The sequence below is a fragment of the Cibotium barometz genome, chromosome 24, assembly GCF_041138505.1.
Source record: "Cibotium barometz isolate CiBa-2024 chromosome 24, ASM4113850v1, whole genome shotgun sequence".
Classification (NCBI taxonomy): Eukaryota; Viridiplantae; Streptophyta; class Polypodiopsida; order Cyatheales; family Cibotiaceae; genus Cibotium; species Cibotium barometz.
In genome coordinates, this window is record NC_141069.1 from 21,210,883 (window position 1) to 21,230,349 (window position 19,467).

The 19,467-nt window shown below is 37.5% G+C and overlaps 1 protein-coding gene across 1 annotated transcript; it reads right to left on the reverse strand.

The window, feature by feature from the left end:
• Positions 1–14,106: 14,106 nt before the first annotated feature.
• Positions 14,107–18,643, reverse strand: LOC147625017 (GDSL esterase/lipase At4g01130-like). The gene is made up of 5 exons (XM_086818238.1): positions 18,123–18,643; positions 17,481–17,693; positions 16,371–16,537; positions 15,582–15,852; positions 14,107–14,518 (listed from the first exon to the last, which is right to left on the reverse strand). The coding sequence occupies exons 1-5, from the start codon at positions 18,364–18,366 to the stop codon at positions 14,253–14,255; spliced, it is 1,161 nt and encodes a 386-aa protein (XP_086674364.1). The 5' UTR covers positions 18,367–18,643; the 3' UTR covers positions 14,107–14,252.
• Between the last annotated feature and the right edge of the window lie 824 nt (positions 18,644–19,467).

Below are 19,467 nucleotides of genomic sequence, written 5' to 3' on the forward strand. Positions count from 1 at the left end.
AATACCAAACATGAGAATCAACAGAAACTGCCAAACATGCATCATGTACAGATGGGTCATACTGGCAATACACGCTAAACGCCCATTCTGTATCCTGCACAACATTTGCAGAATCTGCATTTGTAGAAGCATCCGCTATTGTGGCTGCATTTGACTCTTTCTTCTTTGCCTCTTTAGCCTTTAGCTTAGGGCAATTCTTAATGACATGATCATTTGCCTTACAATAGTTGCACCTGGTCTTTTTCTTGCCTTTATCAAGAGCCTTCTCAGACTTATTGTTGCTACCTGTGGAAGGAGAAGAAGTTGCAGACCTACTAATAGGAGAAGAAACAGTGGAAGGGGCTGCCTTACCACTTCTTCTCTGTTGCTGGGCAGCAATAAATGCTTGATCAACTGCACGCTGCCTGGCCCTATTTTACCTGGACTGCGCTTCTTGCAAGAGCTTGTTGACTAAAGTATCATACTTGACAGCATCAGGTCTGTCCTCATTAAGAAGTCTCCACGTGGAAGCAAAAGTCTGATATGTCTCAGGTAAAGCATCAAGAACAGTTTGCACAAGAGAATGATCAGGAATAATCTCACCTGCAGAAATCAACTGTTCTTTGAGATCTTTAATCTCAGCAAGAAAAACATTCATGTCATCATCTTCTTGCATAATCTTCAATTCTAGCTCTTTACGCAGGTAAGCGATTTTTGCCTCGTTACGACCTGCATACAAACCAGCTAGAATATCCCAAGCCTGTTTTGCTGTTTTAGCTGAACGAATATGTGGGGTGATGTTACGTTTGACAGAAAGTGCAATCAAGGCATGAGCTTGCGCATCTTTACCATCCCAACGAGCTTGTTCAGCAGTGGGTAAAACAGCAGCAACAGTAGAGCTGCTAGAACCTGCAACATCCTCAACAGATCCTACATCCACAGAACCCGGACGTACATCTATACCCTGCACAATGTTCCACACTCCTTTTGCAACCAAAACATGCTGCATCATGTATGCCCAAAGTGGGTAGTTGCTATCTCCATCCAGTTTGTCTTCAGCAGACAACATGCGAAATACATCATTGCTGTTATCAGCCATGGCCCACTGACTGAAACTGATGCAAAAGCTGCCTGTAATGAAGCAAAGACTGAACAGAAAACAACTCGTGCTATGTAGCACGGTCCACAATAGAGTACGTATGTCTGTTTTACAGAAAACTGCACTGTCAAATTTTCTGTAGAAAATGACGAAAACACCTGTGCAGAACTTGAAATGCAAAAACGGAGCCCGAAACGACCTCAGATGCAAATTCTGAGAACGCAAAGCCCTATGGGCAAATTTGCAGAGTATAGGGACCTGCAAGCGCTCGTGAAAACTCACCTCAATCGGAGAACGTGAGTCGGAGGGTGCTAGCGGTGTTGCCCTGGGAGCCGATGCCTGCTCTGATACCAATTGTTGGAATTAGGGTTGCAGGAAAGCACACAAAGCTTGGAGAAGAAGAAGCAAGAATGCACACAACACAAAGTGTATTAGATTGTGTCAATGTACAAAGATAAGTTAGCCCTAGAAGGATGGGCGTATATACAAGCCGGGGGGAAAAAACCTCCTAAAGAGGGAAAAAGTGCCCCGGCGGTCCTAAGTGTGTTCACACACATCACTGCCTATATATATGGCAACATTCACACGTTAAGGTTTCACACTTTAAGTAGTTCACGCCTTAACCAACTCAGACAATGCATCTACCCTTTCCACTACATCCTCACAAATAGAGTTCAATGTCAAAACCTCGTAATCAATAGCTATTCCTGAAAAAGTTCCCCAAGCGCAACCATTTACCTCTAAATAGGGACTCAAGGGAAAAGCCAGTGCCTCTTCATCGACCAACCTCACCAAAGGACTCAAGGGAAAAGCTCGAGAGCCAACACCTCTTCATTGACCAACCTCACCATAGGAGACGGTTGCATGCTCAAAAGCCTCATCATCAACAACCACTCCGCATGAGACTCAAACCTTATTGACAACAATGCCCATGAGTCTCAAAACCGTAACCTGAGCGCTAACCAACGTCAAGAAGGATCCCAAACCTTCCATGTCTACCAAAAAGAAAACTCCACGAAGATGGCCAAGATCAAGATATCTTAATGGTATCAAAATGTGGGCGGAGAAGTAGTTACTTGTAGTTTCTCTATCCAATGATGTGCTGGTGTGAATTAATTAGTGATTAGTGGTTAATTAGAGCCCTTGATTAGTCTAAAAGGAGAAAAGATTAATGGTTCCAATTTATAATGTTCATCAAAGATGGGTATCTGTGCACGTGCTTCAACAACAAGAATACTATGATGGTAATCCCATCATATGGTTGCCAAAATCGAACAAAGTGAAGACAGCCTCACCACCGACTTCAACCCCAACAACTTCACCTAAGATTCACAAGAACAGAGGCCCAAACAACACCAAGCAAACCACTCAACCCCTCTTGTGCATTCAGTACTACCTACACAAGATCTTGTGTGTTCAATTAACCCCAATGGTAACCAACCAGAAGCTGTACCTACCGCCTCGACAACACTTGAACCACAAAACCAAGAATCAATTTCCACGTGTGCAAACGGAGACTTACGAGCGCATCAAAGGCAAACTCAAAATGCTCTTTTCACCCCTCTGGATGTGTAGCATAAGTGAAAATGCTACGTGGTAGACATAAGAGCCTATTCTCTCAAAAAGGCGAGTAGCCATAAGAACGTGTTGTTAGCAAAGTGGTAGCCAACCAAAAAGAAAGAAAAAAAAGAGAAAACAAAAACCAAACAAACAAACACAAGAGTGTCACATATATGGCCTACCTAAAAATGGTAGAATATCTGAAACAACTCCCAACAATCTTCAATAGCCATTACATCTTTATTATAGCTTACTATTCTTTTGGCTAGGTTAATGTAGCAACTTCTCCATGAGTACATATCCATACTCATGTGCACTAGAGGATATTTGCACCAAGGCCTCATCATCGACAACTTTCCAGGTACATCTCTGGATGGGGGGGCCATGGTGGGTGAAATCATGGTCAATGGTACAACCCATCACCTGTAATTTTTCTTCAAATTGCCAAACCTCTCCAAACGAAGCTATAATCTTCACAACACATAGATATCTAATCTTTTGTGAAGATATCTATCTAAGCCTCGCAAGATGTCGTAATTCTTTTAAGCCTCGCCAAAAAGTGGCTACTTTAACAAGAGTGGCTCAATAAGAGTCTATATGACTCAATTCTTGCCACTTCATGTATATCTGATTCTTTATAAGAGCACTTAAATATACATAAAAACATAAAAAGCACATGGGAAGAAGCATGCAGGAACAGGTCCTACTCAACAACAATTGGCAAGAATATTGACAAAAGAAGAGACCTCTTCGAAGGCCAATTTATTCACATGAAGAATGTCGCTTCAATGAATCAAATGAGGAACTGAGAATCACAATCTCGTTTTGATGATTTTGTCTACGTTCCTTCGGATCCTTCCTTCTCTTCCCCCTATTATTAACATCTCTTAGTTTCCCAACTAACACAAATCCCATGTAACTCTGATTATGATTGCAAAAAAATAAAAGTTATCAAAAAAGGGGGCTCACAAAAATATAAAAAATATAATCATTCATATTTTAAAAAAAAAAATCCCCCCATCCCATTAGGAATTTATGCTAACCTCTAATCTTTTCATTTACTAACTAACCTTTCTTATTCCTTCCGGAAGAACAAAAACCATTAAATGTCACTCAACATCTAAACCATCAACAAAGCTTGCCAATTCTCCCCACACAACGGTCTACAAACGCGATCATGAGGACACGATCGACATCAGGAAGGAGGGAATGCTAACCCATTCTTAGGGTTAACAAGAGCTACTACCATTATTTTATCAAGGAGTCGAGGTAGATACACCAAAAGGTCATACGTTCAAGATATGAAGAAATGGTGTCCAAAGCTACAACTTGGACGGGCACCCATAATGGTGTGACGGAATACTTATGGCGATTCCCGCTTGAAGAGCATGTGGTAGTGAGTTAGAATGAAGCCCTAAGTGATGTAATTCATGGATATATTTATTATGAGAGTAGTCATTGTTATAGTATTAGGCCTCTTATGGGCCTAAAGTGCCCGGTCGGCCATAGTTTAAGTGAGTGTGAACACTTATGGCCGTGTATATAAGTGAATATCTCTCATAATACAAACAGACTCTCCCATTGTGCAATAGAGTATTGCTCTTGCTAATCTCTCCCTCTCTCTAATGCATGCTAGTGAGTGTGTGTGAGTGATGGAGGTTAGAGGAGGGACGGGTACATGTAGTGCAACGCGGCGGTGTGACAACGCTTGCAGGGAGCTCGGCCATTGGAAAGATCCTCACAACTGCAGTTCACTAGGTAGTCTCTTGTTGGATGTGTTTCAAGGAGGGTTAGGGTGAGCCAAAACAACTATTTTCTTATTAAATAGTAAATTATCATCGCTCGTGAAGTAAATGAGTGTAGGTTGAAAAAGCTATATCTATTGTGGAGGTTGTAAGTCCATTAACAAAAAGATTATGTAACCACATTTGTTGTAAAGTTTAAAAGTGTTTCGCTTTGTAAGCTCCTTAATTGAAGAAAGAATAGAGGACCGCTCTCTTGAGGAAGAAATTCGACTAGTCTAAAGCTGCAAGCAAAGTGAAAATAAGAATTTATAAATTGATTAATTACTTTGAAGTTTAAGATAATGTGACTATAATATTTTTCATTAGATTTATTATGGTTTATTAAGTTGTGATTCTTCCAAGAAGGCTTATTTATGACATGGATAGTGATGACTGATTTACAAGATCAAGTTAATTTGTGTAATGGCTCAAGATCTATCTAGTTTCTTATTGGGAGATAAATTTCATGGAATTAAGATTAGTATACTCTTACTCTAGAGTTTAGGAGGTCTACTAAACTCTTGACCAGCTTAACACATAAAATCATTTATCTAAGATAATATCTATCGGAGATATTGAGAGTCTAATAAATGCAGTGAATACCAAGTATGTTAATTTTATCCAAGAGATACATAAGAAATTAAGATACGATCTATCAGGGATATGGAGAGTCTAGTAGTGAATACCGAGTATGTTCATTTTATCCAAGACATAGGTAAGAAATCAAGAATCAAGTTAAGGGCTTATTATATCAAGTTAAGATCTTAGATAAGTAAGTTGTCAAGTTGTTCGTTCCAAGGCTACTTGAAGAAATCTCAAGATAAAGACACATGGATATTTATAGTTTTCTTGAAAGTCAAAGGCATATGACTTCTCAAGTTATTGTATCAAGTATAATAGTTGAATTAAAAAAAACTATTTCTCAAGGTCTAATGATTGTTGAGGATAAGATGCTTTTATCGTCGAGGACGGTAATTTCTTAACGAAGAGAGAATGTAACATACCTCTGAGTTTAACCAAGTTATGATTAAAGACAATCTTGAATTTTGGATGCTACAAATTTCAATAGTAAATTTCAACAAGTTTTCAGCAGTGTTAAATTTAAGTGAAAATTCAAGTTTAAGTTTTCTATTAATTAATATGCTCAAAGATAGCCTTTAAGTATGTATATGAACGTGCAAATCAAAATTCGACAAAAAGTAAAACGCAACTTATTTTTAGAATCGACTTTTGAATTTGACAATTCCGCCCATGGGTTGTAGACCATGCATGTTCTAGTAATTTAAGATACCCACACGACTAGTTTCTGATAAAACTAAGTGCAAAGTTAGAGCCTTGATAGTAGATCTAAGAGGCTGGCGAAATCTGAAAACAACACTTCGATAGCTAGAGAGTAGACATGGATCCCAATCACTCAAGACATCATCAAATATACCGGGGAAGTACACAAATGCTCGGTTTATTATTTTGCTTTAAATTCTTTTGAGATTAAATAAATAAATCGATAACTAATGATAAATGTGATATGAGAGATATGGAAGGCTTAACGATGAGTAATTCTTGACTTTCTTAATTATACATGATCGCCTTGCTCTATGTGACTCATAGAATAATCATTTTTGGTGGTAAAGAATTAGAAGATAGAATATTTGACTACTTTTACTAGATTTTAGGTATAACCTTACGAGGGGCTATTTTGTTTATCTTTTGCGTGTGTTTAGAATCAGATTTTGATGTAAACACAAAAGTTTTAGATGACAGGAAACTCTATAAGAGTATATGAGACTCTAGAAAGCCAAATCCCTTTTTCTAAAAGTTATTCGAGTGCAAACTGGGACACTTGGCTGTTTTTTACAGTTTTATGCTGAAAACACAACTTTAGCCATTTTAAACACTCTCAAAAAGACCTTATAACTCATTTTTAGAGAACCATACAACGATATGTTTTATAGAGCATTATAATTTCTAAAGCTTTGTAGTTTTGATTTTTCTCTAATTCCAAATAGATTGCAAGATATTATTCTCCCCAAGAGACCAGTTGTCAAGCTTTGCCTTAGAAATTGCTATCAAGATTGCCTATCTTGTTTATATAGACCAGATGGACTAATGCGAAAGCATAGTTATGACTTAGCTATAGTGACTAGAGATGATATCGCTGGTTAGAATGTGATAGTTGATTGTGTTAAAAATAAAGATTCTCATATAAGTTGAAAGAATTAAAAGAATAAGAGAAGTTAAGGACTATTTGAATATCGCTGGTTAGAATGTGATAGTTGATTGTGTTAAAAATAAAGATTCTCGTATAAGTTGAAAGAATTAAAAGAATAAGAGAAGTTAAGGACTATTTGAATTAAAAGCTTGTTTTTATACTTGAAGTTGAGTTTTATTAATTTGAATATGCTTTTCGTAAAAGATTGACTAGAGATGAGTGTAAGATGATATGTATGATTTGTGATTGCTTTGTTTTGGAATGAATGATTGATATACATGTGTATGATGAGACTCAACATGAGAATGAGGTTAAGGCCAACCGTCCTTAGTCAGGGAACGCCAGATTATGAACAAGATTGAAGCCCTCTAGGAGCCTTGTGGTAGAACCCAGAGAGGACAAGAATGAGACGGAGGTGAACTCGGGATGATTGTGACGTTCAGTGTGGAGGTTGGGTGGATGGGCGTCAGAGAAAGCCCTAGATTGGCTGGATTTTCTATTGGTCATTATGACAAACTATGTTGTCGAGCATGGTGATGATGATAGAACCTTTGAGATGGACACATACATGGAGATTGATTGAGATGCTATGCTTTAATTGATAGAGATTTATATTATATGAATGTTTGTTCGAGATTCTATGATTCTTTGCTTATGTGATAAGAATCTTGGATATGGCATGCATTCTTGTTTTGCTATTTGAGAGGGTTGATTTGATTGTATTGCTATTTAGAAATGGCACGATTAAGTGAGTTTTAACGTTTTCTTAGATTAAGTTGTATGAATAAGATATGGTTAGAATTTGGGACCGTTACAAAACCCAACAATTAAAAGACCATATTCGTCTTTCTCTTCGAGTGTTGTTTTCAATCTATGTCAATTCATGCATAAACCTATGCAAAAATCTCATTAGTTGTTATTTAAAATATATCTCTTTTATCTTAAAGGAACAATTGAAATTGGTTTATGTTAGTAATTCTCCTCTCTAAAAATATTTGCATACTTAGGTGTTGATTAGGCATGTAATATTGATAAGAGGTCCACCTCAAGTAATTCCTTGTGTGTAAATATAGCTCCTTCTGATTTCTCATAGCTAGGGAGTGATTAGTAAACTTGCTACTTCTTTGGCGATGAGAAGACAACAAGATAGTGTCTTCTACAAAGACAGTTCTAATTTCAAAGTAGGACAATGATAGTTCGAGTTTCAATGGAGGCTATGCTAGGAGAGGGTCTTGGGGGTCATTATGAGAAGGAGACACTCACCATTATTCACTAATCAATATGACTTGCAATATACGAATTTTAGACTTAAACTTTCTTTCTTCTTTCATGGGTTTAGTGTTTCATGTTTGTTTTCATGTGTATTGGACATTCATTGTATTGTAAGGTTATAGGTTTTTAAATGTGGAAAATAAAAAAATTTTGTGGGTGTTGTAAAAAAAATCATGTACAATCTTTGTTGATATCATGATATGGGCAATAACAAGTTGAGGCATAGTAGATTATGGCACTTTATCTTTTTAGTCAATTATAGATGAGGAAAAGTAGGATAATGGAACACCGTTGACTTTTTTAGATGTGAGATATTAATAGTCACATGGCATGCAAGCACCATCAATAAGTCCTTCCACCATAAGCCAATTTAAAGTAAAATTTCCCTATGGGCCCATTCATACCACTAAGGGTAATTCTTCTTACTTCATGTGGGTGAGTAATGGTTTAAGGATGTGATTTAAGCTTTTTAGAAGCTGAAATAATGACTAATCCATGAAGACTTGCACACACAAAGATAAAGGAGTTCACAACATATATTTTTGAGGTTTACGTTATATAATTTCATAGTCATTTACAAAGATGTAGAATCAAAGTGACAATTAATCATAGAATAAGGCAAAAGAATGAAAGAAAAGGACAATTTTATGAATATGCTCAAACAAAGGTCTCCCAAATTCCTTTTAAATCAAGGTGGTAAGAGTGCTATGTGTATTCTCAAACCATAATGTTATAACATTGACTATATTGTGGATTTGTCTCATAGGCATACTCAAGTGGAAACCAAAGAAATGAATATGCATCGTCTTGACTTTTAGTGTCGTGTTAAAAAGGGTTACTAGCCCTACAATCATAAGATAAAGAACTTGGTACAAACATGTGATGTGGTTTTCCACTGGTAGAGAAGGTAATTTGTTCACAAACAATTAGGAAGCCATTTCCCATTAGCACAAGCATCAAAAGCATTAGAGTAAGATTCCTTTTTAACTAAACAAAGGTATCTTGCACCACATTTGCAAGAGGTGGATTTAAAGGACGAAGACCGTGATCTTGTTGGAACCTTGAAGAATCAAGCCATGACTTATCAAAAACAAGGAGTGTCTAAACAAAACAAAACCATTGGTTATTGAGGATATGCCATCAAACATTCATTGGTAGAACATGCATTGGTAGAACATTCATAATTTTTTTTAAAAAAATCCCCCCATCCCATTAGGAATTTATGCTAATCTCTAATCTTTTCATTTACTAACTAACCTTTCTTATTCCTTTCGGAAGAACAAAAACCATTAAATGTCACTCAATATCTAAACCATCAACAAAGCTTGCCAATTCTCCCCACACAACGGTCTTTAAACGCGATCATGAAGACATGATCGGCATTAGGAAGAAGGAGGGAATGCTAACCCATTCTTAGGGTTAACAAGAGCTACTACCATTATTTTATCAAGGAGTCGAGGGGTAGATATACCAAAAGGTCATACATTCAAGATATGAAGAAATGGTGTCCAAAGCTACAACTTGGACGGGCACCCATAATGGTGTGACGGAATACTTATGGCGATTCCCGCTTCAAGAGCATGTGGTAGTGAGTTAGGATGAAGTCCTAAGTGATGTAATTCATGGATATATTATGAGAGTAGTCATTGTTATAGTATTAGGCCTCTTATGGGCCTAAAGTGCCCGGTCGGCCATAGTTTAAGTGAGTGTGAACACTTATGGCCGTGTATATAAGTGAATATCTCTCATAATACAAACAGACTCTCCCATTGTGCAATAGAGTATTGCTCTTGCTAATCTCTCTCTCTAATGCATGCTAGTGAGTGTGTGTGAGTGATGGAGGTTAGAGGAGGGACGGGTACATGAAGTGCAACGCGGTGGTGTGACAACGCTTGCAGGGAGACGCGATGGAATTGCTTCTCAAGGAGTTGTAGAGCTTGGAGACCTCAAGGGTTATGAGCTCGGCCATTGGAAAGATCCTCACAACAGTTGCAGTTCACCAGGTAGTCTCTGGATGTGTTTCAAGGAGGGTTAGGGTGAGCCAAAACAACTATTTTCTTATTAAATAGTAAATTATCATCGTGAAGTAAATGAGTGTAGGTTGAAAAAGCTATATCTATTGTGGAGGTTGTAAGTCCATTAACAAAAAGATTATGTAACCACATTTGTTGTAAAGGTTAAAAGTGTTTCACTTTGTAAGCTCCTTAATTGAAGAAAGAATAGAGGATCGCTCTCTTGAGGAAGAAATTCGACTACTGCAAGCAAAGTGAAAATAAGAATTTACAAATTGATTAGTTACTTTGAAGTTAGATAATGTGACTATAATATTTTTCATCAGATTTATTATGGTTTATTAAGTTGTGATTCCAAGAAGGCTTATTTATGACATGGATAGTGACTGATTTACAAGATCAAGTTAATTTGTGTAATGGCTCAAGATCTATCTAGTTTCTTATTGGGAGATAAATTTCATGGAATTAAGATTAGTATACTCTTACTCTAGAGTTTAGGAGGCCTACTAAACTCTTGACTAGCTTAAAACCTAAAATCATTTATCTAAGATAATATCTATCGGAGATATTGAGAGTCTAATAAATGCAGTGAATACCAAGTATGCTAAAGAGATACATAAGAAATTAAGATAAGATCTATCAGAGATATGGAGAGTCTAATAGATGCAGTAGTGAATACCGAGTATGTTGATTTTATCCAAGAGATAGGTAAGAAATCAAGAATCAAGTTGAGGGCTTATTATATCAAGTTAAGATCTTAGATAAGTAAGTCGTCAAGTTGTTCGTTCCAAGGCTACTTGAAGAAATCTCAAGATAGACACATGGATATTTATAGTTTTCTTGAAATCAAAGGCATACGACTTCTCAAGTTACTGTATCAAGTATAATTGTTGAATTAAAAAAAAACTATTTCTCAAGGTCTAATGATTGTTGAGGATAAGATGCTTTTATCGTCGAGGACGGCAATTTCTTAATGAAGAGAGAATGTAACATACCTCTGAGTTTAACCAAGTTATGATTAAAGACAATCTTAAATTTTGGATGCTACAAATTTCAGTAGTAAATTTCAACAAGTTTTCAGCAGTGTTAAATTCAAGTTTGACTTTTCTATTAATTAATATGCTCAAAGATAGCCTTTAAGTATGTATATAAACGTGCAAATCAAAATTCAACAAAAAGTAAAACGTAACTTATTTTTAGAATCGACTTTTGAATTTGGCAATTCTGCCCATGGGTTGTAGACCATGCATGTTCTGGTAATTTTAGATACCCACACGACTAGTTTCTGATAAAACTAAGTGCAAAGTTATACATGTTGCAAGTTGTAGCCTTGACAGTAGATCCAAGAGACGGCTGGCGAAATCTGAAAACAACACTTCGATAGCTAGAGAGTAGACATGGATTCCAATCACTCAAGACATCATCAAATATACCGGGGAAGTACACAAATGCTCGTTTTATTATTTTGCTTTAAATTCTTTTGAGATTAAATAAATAAATCGATAACTAATGATAAACGTGATATGAGAGAATCTAAGTCGATGTATGGTACGCTTAACGATGAGTAATTCTTGACTTTCTTAATTATACATGATCGCCTTGCTCTATGCGACTCATAGGATAAACATTTTTGGTGGTAAAGAATTAGAAGATAGAATATGTGACTAGTTTTACTAGATTTTAGGTATAACCTTACGAGGGGCTATTTTGTTTATCTTTTGCGTGTGTTTAGAATCAGATTTTGATATAAACACAAAAGTTTTAGATGACAAGAAACTCTATAAGAGTATATGGGACTCTAGAAAGCCAAATCCCTTTTTCTAAAAGTTATTCGAGTGCAAACTGGGACACTTGGCTGTTTTTTACATTTTTATGCTGAAAACACAACTTTAGCCATTTTAAACACTCTCTGAAAAAAAGACCTTATAACTCATTTTTAGAGAACCATACAACGATATGTTTTATAGAGCATTATAATTTCTAAAGCTTTGTAGTTTTGACTTTTCTCTAATTCTAAATAGATTGCAAGATATTATTCTCCCCAAGAGACCAGTTGTCAAGCTTTGCCTTAGAAATTGCTATCAAGATTGACTATCTTGTTTATATAGACCGGATGGACTAATGCGAAAGCATAGTTATGACTTAGCTATAGTGACTAGAGATGATATCGCTGGTTAGAATGTGATAGTTGATTGTGTTAAAAATAAAGATTCTCGTATAAGTTGAAAGAATTAAAAGAATAAGAGAAGTTAAGGACTATTTGAATATCGTTGGTTAGAATGTGATAGTTGATTGTGTTAAAAATAAAGATTCTCGTATAAGTTGAAAGAATTAAAAGAATAAGAGAAGTTAAGGACTATTTTGAATATCGTTGGTTAGAATGTGATAGTTGATTGTGTTAAAAATAAAGATTCTCGTATAAGTTGAAAGAATTAAAAGAATAAGAGAAGTTAAGGACTATTTGAATTAAAAGCTTGTTTTTATACTTGAAGTTGAGTTTATTAATTTGAATATGCTTTTCGTAAAAGATTATGGACTAGAGATGAGTGTAAGATGATATGTATAATTTGTGATTGCTTTGTTTTGGAATGAATGATTGATATACATGTGTACGATGAGACTCAACATGAGAATGAGGTTAAGGCCAATCGTCCTTAGACAAGGAACGCCAGATTATGAACAAGATTGAAGCCCTCTAGGAGCCTTGTGGTAGAACCCAGAGAGGACAAGAATGAGACGGAGGTGAACTCGGGATGATTGTGACATGGTAAGAGTGCTATGTGTATTCTCAAACCATAATGTTATAACATTGACTGTATTGTGTATTTGTCTCATAGGCATACTCAAGTGGAAACCAAAGAAGTGAATATGCATCGTCTTGACTTTTAGTGTGGTGTTAAAAAGGGTTACTAGCCCTACAATCATAAGATAAAGAACTTGGTACAAAGATGTGATGTGGTTTTCCACTGGTAGAGAAGGTAATTTGTTCACAAACAATTAGGAAGCCATTTCCCATTAGCACAAGCATCAAAAGCATTAGAGTAAGATTCCTTTTTAACTAAACAAATGTATGTTGCACCACATTTGCAAGAGGTGGATTTAAAGGACGAAGACCGTGATCTTGTTGGAACCTTGAAGAATCAAGCCATGCCTTATCAAAAACAAGGAGTGTCTAAACAAAACAAAACCATTGGTTATTGAGGATATGCCATCAAACATTCATTGGTCGAACATGCATTGAGAGAGAGAGAGAGAGAGAGAGAGAGAAGAGAGAGACTATCACCTAGCAGCCATGTGGTCATTTGTAAAGTAATATATTGGTAGAGAGAGAGAGAGAGAGAGAGACTATCACCTAGCAACCATGTGGTCATTTGTAAAGTAATTTTCGGTAATATATCCTCTATTACGCGAGAGAGAGAGAGAGAGAGAGAGAGAGAGAGAGAGAGAGAGACCTAATTTCATGTATCAAAGATAACTTCAAGTCTGATAAATTACGTTCGATGTAGATACCTCACATTCGCATTTCTTAACTCATAATAATACATGTGCTTGCTTGTTGCTACTAGAGCAAAAATGATGACCGTTTATTAGGAAGCAGTAAAAACACTCAAAATAGATTCAAGAATAATGAATGTGGAATCCTATTATAATTGACCAATATTGCTATAAGAATGTGGTTTTCTTGCATGAGGTGAGAAAGATGAGGCATAAAACATCCCATGAGAGCTGTGAGACATATGGGAGAGGGGCTCAATAAAGCTTTACATGGGAGGGTTCAATAAAGCTGAGGTTTTGTGTCACAGCTCTCATGGGAGAGAGAGAGAGAGAGAGAGAGAGAGAGAGACCATCACCTAGCAACCATGTGGGAGAGAGAGCGAGAGAGACCATCTCTCTCTCTCATGGGAGAGAGAGAGAGAGAGAGAGAGAGAGAGAGAGAGAGAGACCATCACCTAGCAACCATGTGGTCATTTGTAAAGTAATTTTCGGTAATATATCCTCTATTACGAAAGAGAGAGAGAGAGAGAGAGAGAGACCTAATTTCATGTATCAAAGATAACTTCAAGTCTGATAAATTACGTTCGATGTAGATACGTTCACATTCGCATTTCTTAACTCATAATAATACATGTGCTTGCTTGTTGCTAGAGCAAAAATGATGACCAAGAATAATGAATGTGGAATCCTATTATAATTGACCAATATTGCTATAAGAATGTGGTTTTCTTGCATGAGGTGAGGCATAAAACATCCCATGAGAGCTGTGAGACATATGGGAGAGGGGCTCAATAAAGCTTTGAGACATGGGAGGGGCTCAATAAAGCTGAGGTTTTGTGGGTTCAAAAGGGTGAGAGTTGGCACATTTGGGTGATGGGGAAGGAGGGTTGGAAGAAATTGCCAGAGAGGATGTGGGTGGCCACAAAGCGATTGGCGCTCTCCGTGAAATGGACCCCATCCCAACTTACATGGGAGGAGGGGTCTGTGCACGAGGATCCTGTTATAATTTGCCCATTCTCAACCTTGCTGTTGGAGCACGTGACTGTGGAGTCATAATTGTACTGGCCTTGGTTTGGCCCACAACATGCTGTGGTTGTGTATGTGAACCCTGTCAGCAGCCATGAAAATACATACACAACACCACATTTTCATTCAAAACCATATATTTGTTCCCAAAAAAATCACTACCTAATTCTTCAAAACCTCGCTCTCCTTTGTCGACCCGCGAGTTAGTCGAGTAGTTTCGGTGGTTCTCGAGAGTCCCGAGGTCATGGGTCCTGCATGCGGCGGTGGCATGTAGGGTGTGTGTGTGTGTGTGTTGTTCTATCTAATTCCACCTTAACTTTTATACTAATAAAAAACTTGCTACTTCAATATTTGTGTGTGTGTGTGTGTGTGTGTGTGTGTGTGTTGATATCTATGTACTGTGTGTGTGTGTGTGTGTGTGTTGATATCCATATACTGTTCATGGATTTACCAAAAAAAAGAAAAAGAAAAAAAGTGTGTGTTGATATCCCATATGTGGGATTGGGGTCATTGAGACCTGCCATGTCAATCGCGCCTCTTCCATTGATTCAAACCAATCCTCACCTTCTACATCAACCTCAGCCACATCATAGGCTTCCTCAATGGTTGGCATGTTTAGTTAGCCATTGATGGATGGCAAGGTAGGCTGCCATGCATTCACCTCCTTGTCACCACAAGAATGGAGGGTGGGTGCGTGCTGTCGGAAAGCTTTGGGGAGTGCCCTCGGGCAAGAACTGTGGAGAGTAGAGCCAGAAAGGGGTGTGGAGGAGGAGAGATGATGAGTATTATTATTGGGTCAATGCTTGTACTTCTAAAGTTTGGGATGTGCAAAATTACTGGTCTCATCTAAATGGAAATCAGACACATCATTCAGTTTTAGTATTATTATTGGGTCTCTTCCCCCTGTACTTCTAAAGTTTAGGATATGCAAAAAATGGAAATCAGACAATCATTTTAATCCAAAATAAAAATTAAAACCCAATCCTTGGGAGAAAAGGGAAGAAAGGTGGGAATCTTGCCATTAGCTAGTTGAATCATTAGACCCTAAAAAAAAAATTATTGATTTTTTAGGGGGAGATGAGAAGAGGATTAATCACTTTGAAAGGAATCATAATTAGGGGGGGGGAGTGGTGTGGGATGCATACCATTAGCTTGTCCATTGGCAAACAGTTGGTACTTGATTGCATTGGAGTCCACATAGATGACTGAGGCCCCATATAACTGTGTTTGTAAGAGGAAAGACTTGTTTCTGAGCAAATCATTGAAATTGGCCACCACTTGGTTGAATGAAACCAGGCACCCGCTCGCATCCAAATCACTTGCATTGTGTGGATTGATGGCCAGAATTGCTGGATAGCATCCCATTGGACCCAGATTTGTTATCATGAAAAACCTTGCACCACTTGTATACAAGCTCTGCTTTCACCAACACACATGGTAGAAATCTCATGTTTAGAGCCACACATGCTATCCAAATCATTCAACCCATCACTAATCACCCTGCTTATAATGAGTATTAAAGCCTTCCATGCTACTTCCATTCCATCCAAATCATTCAACCCATCCCTAATTACCCTGTCCATCATTAATTACCCTGCTTATAATGAGTATTAAAGCCTTCCATGCTACTTCCATTCAATCCAAATCATTCAACCGATCCCTAATCACCCTAATTACCCTGGTTATAATGAGTATTAAGCCTTCTTCCATGCTACTTTGCTGATTTTACTCATAAGAATTAAGAGATTTCATGCGATTTTTGCCAACGGTAATACGTATTGAGGGCATGTTTCATATGATTATGCTGATCATCAGGATGAATACATTGTCAAAGATTACATTACTCACAGTTCGAATTAATTAAAAGCATGGATCAAAACCAGTACACAACTCTTCTTGCACAGCAATTAGTGGATTATGGATGTCAATGGTACCTCTATAGTGTTGCCGATTGCATCGACGACTTGAGGGAAGACTGCAGAAACTTGGTTTAATGGAGTCCCATTAGACAGTTGCGCAGTTAAATCATTCTGGCCCATGTCAATGGTGTACAGTGCAGTATCAAAGGTAGAAGGTAGCGGCAAAACATCCTTAAACCAGCCTACAAAAAGCCATTTAAACACCTTAATTTCAGTATTTATGCAGGCAGATTAGGGATGATGATAAGTGCACTGATTAAACGAAATATCAAAGCAGGTGGGCATGAAAATGCTTTTGCAGAGAGTGATGGGAAGAGCTCAATTGTAAAAATAGTATGAGCATGTGAGAATTAAGTGCGAATTAGAAAGAATGTACCATATCTCTGCAGTAAAGCAAAGTAGATAAATCTCAAATATAAGGCAAATTAGTGGGAATAACTGCTTGCTTTGTAAACATTAGGGATAGTAAAAATTCACAAACCAAGTGAGTCAAGCTAATTAGGATATAAATACTATAGAGATTTGTAATTGTAATTGCAATCGCAATAATTATTATTTATGTGGGTAGGTAATATCACATTTAATATCGAGTGGGTACATTTAATTAATTGTATGTTTGGTACCTGCAATCATAATTTTTTGGCTACAAAAGTGTGCACATTATTTAGTCGATTTGTCATTTTAAATTATGCCCACAAACTTAAAACAAAAAAAAAACAAAAATCACGTTAGACACTAATATCGCTTTAGGCAAAACTTCCCAAGATTGACGGCAAGATTAAGCATTTGATTATAATCATCGCAACAGCAAGATTAAGCATTTGATTAACAATCATCGCAACAGCAAGATTAAGCATTTGATCATAATCATCGCAAGCTTATTGCAATGTGATTGAAAATATCAATAAATTATTGCATTATGGTCGGCATTTTCACTCGATTAATGCCACAGTGGCGTACTTTGACTGCAATTTTCACTTATTTGATTGGGATTATCACGAGATTATCGCAATTTGATTGGGATTATCACTAGGTTAGTGCAACTCGGTCAGAAATATCACTAAATGATGCAATTTGAGGGGAAGGAAGCAGATTGTTTGATAAGAACATGAATAGGAAGAGAACCTTTGGAGAACAATTCAAGGGCCTTGTATTTGAGCTGATTAAATTGGTTGAGCTGGATTTGCAAGAAGAAAGGGCTGAGCCAACCATTGGGCCTGACTTGGTTGGTGGGCTGCAGTACAGAGGCCCCAGCACTGGCAAAGTTGGCACCGCTTGTAAAGTTGGACCCTATTGCTTGCAAGTAAGGGTTTAGATATGGAAACCCTAGGCTCTGAGCTGCACATCACCAACACAATAATAATAATTAAAATCATAGGCCCAATTAGATTAACTGCATCTAATCCAACTGCTTTCATGTTTCAATTTTAGTGATCATATGACAACCAATGGCATGATTAAACGAATCAAATCATAACCATGAAATGAATGATTGAAGAGTTAATCAATCATATGCTAAAACACAGAACTAATGTATGCAAATGAGATAACGAAAGGGGTTAAGTAGTGACTAAACAGAGATCATAAGAAATTATAAAGGAATATAGAAGGTGAGTGATGATACAGTGATTAGTAGAGATTAATGAGACTAACAGAGATCATAAGAAATTATAATGGAATATAGAAGGTGAGTGATAATACAGTGATTAGTAGAGATTAATGAGATGGTAGTGATAGTACAGTGATTAATGAGATGGTAATGCTTACCAATGAAATCCATGACTAGTCTCCCATCACTGAAACGGCCAGCAGGCTCGTTGAAGGTGGTCTCCCCATTGGGGCGAGCTTGGGAAGGGAAAGCAGCCACAAGCCCACCAGTATCAGAGTTGGAGTCCCCAAAGTTGAAGATGGCAGGGAAGGGGCAATCCCCCTGCACAGGGAAGCATTGCCAAGAGAAACCAATAACAAAAACCAAGGATGCCACAATGGAGAGAGGCCACATTGCCACCATGATCGATTGCAGATATTGATTGTTGTGAGAAGTATACAGATTCTGAGAATGCAGAGCACAGCTTTGAGGCTAGCAATGAGAAGATGGAGACATGAGAAGATGAACAGGGAAGACTCCACAGTCCACCACAATCAAGGAGAGAAGATGGTAAGGGAGTAGCAAGAGAGCACCATTTGAGGAGGTTAAAAAGGAGAGGCAAGTCCTCCCCCTTGGGCCTTGAGCAGACACATGTCCCCTACACAAGTCTCCTCTTGATACCTACACATTACACATGTTTCCTATCTCTTTGCTTTTAGTACGTCTTACGTTCTTCTTCTTTTTTTTAAAGCTTGACCACAATATACCCAACCCCCTCCCTCAATTCTAGCCTCCTCCACATGCAACTCTATGGTAGTTGCATTGTCCATTTTTGGCCCTTCCCTTCATCAACATCAAGCCAACTTGCAAGCTTAAAAATGTATGGGCTGGCTTGCACAGTATCTCTCTCTCTCTCTCTCTCTCTCTCACACACACACACACACACACTAAAATGCATGGGCTGGCTTGCAACAATATCACACATGCACTCACACACACACAAATGCACTTGGACTAAGTAGCTTCTCAAGCTTCTTGCAACAACAATATCACACACACACACACACACACACACACACACACACACACACACACAAAAAAATGCATGGGATGGCTTGCAACAATATCACACATGCACGCCCGCGCGCGCACACACACACACAAATGCATGTGAACAAAGTTCCTTCTCGAAGCTTTTTTATTATGTGAACAAGGAGCTTTTCAATGTTTTCTAATGAATGCCCATTGGTTAATTGTCACTCAAACATTTTCCTAAAACCCAAATCAAGTCTTCTTTATGATGCAGTGTCAAAACACATTTCAACAAAATAGCAAAGGGACAAAATATTTCCAAAACAAGTTATTCAACTATTTTCAAGAGCTTAAAGTTGCAATCAACTCCTTTATTGCCTCACTTGTTGTGCTTTGTACAAAATAACACATGGTCAAAATATTTCCAAAACAAGTTATTCAACTCTTTTCAAGAGCTTAAAGTTGCAATCAACTCCTTTATTGCCTAACTTA

Coding starts and splice junctions, on each gene's coding strand:
- LOC147625017 (XM_086818238.1), bottom strand. CDS start 18,366: ATGGTGGCAATGTGGCCTCTCTCCATTGTGGCATCCTTGGTTTTTGTT. Junction 15,853..16,370: donor CAATCGGCAACACTATAGAG/GTACCATTGACA, acceptor TGGTGAAAGCAG/AGCTTGTATACAAGTGGTGC. Junction 14,519..15,581: donor TGCCAATGGACAAGCTAATG/GTATGCATCCCA, acceptor GGCTGCTGACAG/GGTTCACATACACAACCACA.